Below are 3667 nucleotides of genomic sequence, written 5' to 3' on the forward strand. Positions count from 1 at the left end.
AACTCTTTTTATATTTATATAATATGATACTAATTGATGTATAATGTATTTCTTAAGACATTATTAATTTCTTAAGTCATTAAACAATTGAATTATGTTCCCTATAAATTGTTATATGTATGTCATTGCTTAGTTGTGGTTTTTACCCTTTATTGAGGTACAGCTGACAGACAGTAAAGTTGGCCCCCCGTGTTTGTAGTTTCTGCAACCATACATTCAACCACCTGTGGATTGAAAATATTTGGAAAAAAAATTACATCTGTACTGAACATGTACAGACATTTTTTTCTTGTCATATTCCCTAAACAATATGAGATAACTATTTACATAGTTTCTACATTGTGTGAGGTATTATAAGTAATCTAGAGATGATTTAAAGTATATGTGAGGAAATGTATAGGTTATAGGTAAATAAAACATCATTTTATATCAGGGACTTGAGCATCTGTGGATTTTGGTATCTGTGGGAGGTACTGGAACCATTCCCCCATGGATACTGAGGAATGACTACACATGGTTGCTTTTTAAGAATCGTTAATACCTATACTGCATATATAACATTAACTTAAAACTCTTTGCTTAAGCAAATAAGGGAATTCGTTGACTGATGTAACAAAAAAGTCCTCAGCTAACTGCCCACAAGCACAGATGTCATTAGGACTAGCTCTCCACTTCTTACCTTCTGTGCTGCTTTTACTGTCGTCGCATGCTGTTCATGACGGCTCCAGCCTCGTTCCCAGCTTTAGGTTCAATGGCAAGAAAGAAGATGCGAAGGTTTTCCTTCCTGATAGTTAAATAGTTGTAAAATAGCATTCCATTAGCCATGGTACAGATCACATACCCACTCTGAACAAATCATGGTAGCTGTGGGGATATGAAACTCATTTTGGCCAGATCTGGCTGCATGGCCATACTTGGAGCCAGGCATGAAGTAGTTGCACTCAAAACACATGGTGGTGCCTGAAGGAAAGAGTCCTTATTAGAAAGGAGGAATAGGATTAAAACAGTATTTGTCTCTATACCACCATTTCCCAGCCACGCCAGGTAACAGAACAACTTTATTTTAACCTAACATGCGTAGATGGTGATGATGGCTGCAGGAAGCTTTTCATGTTATAAAGATAAAAAGCTATTTACATGGTATAAGTAATTATAGTAAGCCAGCCAGTATATAATACCTAAAGACAGATACTTCAAATTTTTCCTCATTTTTGTCTGTTTTCTCTAAGTTATCAGTTCATTTTGTAGTTTATTGTGGTTAATTGGATTTCTAACTCTTAAGGCATCCAAATCAAGACGGCATCGTCAAGTCAAACTTGACTCTTCTGACTCTGATTCTGCATCTGGTCAAGGACAAACCAGAACACCTAGGAAAAAAAGGAACAAAGAAACAGTGAAATCAGCAGGAAAGAAGATGTCTTCCAGAAACAAAGGTAACTTTTTAAAATCTTCCTAAGATTCAACAAGGGAGAATGGGTCTTAAAGGTCTCCTCACCTTTATTTCTTTATTAAGAAGGATTTAGTTACTTGTTTGACTGAGAATATTATGAGATTTATTATTAAAAATAAATTCTCTTAGATTCTTAGAATCTTAACACTGAAAGGGAACCTAGAAGTCATATCAAATTATATCATTTATTTCATCGATGATGAAATTTGGCCCAGATTAAATAACTTGCCCAACGTGATACAGCTAGATAGTTATGGAAACAGTCTAGAATTATCCAGTGCATACTTCATTAATAATTTTTGTGTGAATCAAACTTGTTTAGAATAAGATATGCTAAGTAATACATTCTATAAACCATACATTCCTTTAGCTTTTGACAAATGTGCAAAGGCAATTTTGTAGAGAAAGGATAGTCTTCAATAAATGGTGCTGATACAGTTTTACACCCAAAAACAGATCCTTAGGCCGGGTGCAGTGGCTCGTGCCTGTAATCCTAGCACTCTGGGAGGCTGAGGTGGAAAGATTGAGCTCAGGAGTTAAGAGACCAGCCTGAGCAACATAGCGAGACCCCAGTCTCTACTGAAAATAGAAAAATTAGCTGGCCATTTGTGTCATGTGCCTGTAGTCCCAGCTACTCAGGAGGCTGAGGCTGGAGGATTGCTTGAGCCCAGGAGTTTGAGGTCGCAGTGAGCTATGATGATGCCACTGCACTCTACCCAGGGGGTCGACAGATTAAGATTGTCTCCAAAAAAAAAAAGATCCTTGACTTATACCTCAGATATAAAAAATAATTCAAAATATAAAACCTAGAATTATAAGACTTGTGAAAGAAAATACAGGAGAAAAGTGTTTGTGTTCTTGTGTTGGACAAAGTTTTTTTTATGTATGACACAAGAAACACCAGCCATGAAAGAAAAAAATTGATAAATTGGACTTCCTCAAAATTTAAATTCTTGTCTCTGTAAGACACTGTTAAGAAAATGAAAAGCCAAGCCACAGACTGAGAGAGAATTTTTGTATACTACAACCCTGATAAAGGTTGTATCCAGAATATATAAAGAATTGTTAAAACTTAATAAACAACTCACCCAGTGAAAAAAACAGATAAGACATTTCACCAAAAAAAAAAATGTGGATGGCAAATATGCATATGAAGAGAGATGCGGAGCATCTTTAGTCGTTAGAGAAATTCAGAATAAAACCATAGTGACATTCCACTATACCCTGAATAGCTTCAAAAACAAAAAAGCCCCCACAAAACACAAGAATTACAATAACAAAAGCTAGTGAGGATTTGGAACAAATGGAACCTTTATGCATTTCTAGTGGGAATCCAGAATGGTATAGTCACTTTGGGAAACTAGTAGTTTTTGAAAGTTAAACATATACTCACCATCTGACTCAGAGAAATATTATTCCCTGGTGTTTACCCAAGAGAATTGAACACTTATTTTGACATAAAAATTTGTATGCAAAAAGAATATTATTCATCATTGCAAAAACTGTAGTCTGTTCTTCCACTGGTGATTGACTAAACTGTGGTGTACTCATACAGTGAAATACTACTCAGCAATAAAGAAACTACTGATACGTGTAACGACATGGGTGAATCACACATTCATTATGCTGTGTGAAAGAAGCCAGACATAAAAGCCTACACAGTATATGATTCTGTTTGTATGACATTCTCGAAAAGGCAAATCTATAGGGACAGAAAACAGACCAGTAATTGCTAGGGACTAGGGGTTGGGGAAGGTGTTGACTGCACAGGCGCACAAGGAAAATTTTGGGAGCTATGGAAATATTCTGTATTTTGATTGCATAACTATGTATTTGTCAAAGCTACTAGATCTGTACATTAAAAATGATGAATTTGGCCCACGTGGTGGCTTGCACCTATAATCCCAGCTACTTATGAGGCTGAGGTGAGAGGATGGCTTGAGGCCAGACCTGGGCAACATAGTGAAACCTTGTCTCTAAAAAATAAAAATAGGAAAAAAACCAGCCGGGAGTTGCTGGCACATACCTGTAGTCCCAGCTATTTGGGAGGCCGAGGCAGGAGGATCCCTTGAGCCTAGGAGTTACAGGCTGCAGTGAGCTACGCTAGTGCCACTGCACTCCAGTCTGAGTGACAGAGCGAGACCCCATCTCTTAAAAAAAAAAGTTAAAAAAAAATAGTGAATTTTATTGTGTGTTAATAATACTTCAATAAATCTG

The 3667-nt window shown here is 36.7% G+C and overlaps 1 protein-coding gene across 1 annotated transcript in view; it reads left to right on the forward strand.

Annotated features, from left to right (window-relative positions):
• The window catches only part of SNAPC1 (small nuclear RNA activating complex, polypeptide 1, 43kDa), a 25857-nt gene that overhangs the window by 9873 nt on the left and 12317 nt on the right, over positions 1-3667 (forward strand). Inside the window, exon 8 of the mRNA XM_012656164.1 lies at positions 1283-1433. Within this exon, the coding sequence (XP_012511618.1) occupies positions 1283-1433 (151 nt within the window). The remainder of the gene's footprint in view (positions 1-1282; positions 1434-3667) is intronic.

This window comes from Propithecus coquereli, unplaced genomic scaffold (assembly GCF_000956105.1).
Source record: "Propithecus coquereli isolate 6110/MARCELLA unplaced genomic scaffold, Pcoq_1.0 Scaffold5, whole genome shotgun sequence".
NCBI classification, from domain to species: domain Eukaryota; kingdom Metazoa; phylum Chordata; class Mammalia; order Primates; family Indriidae; genus Propithecus; species Propithecus coquereli.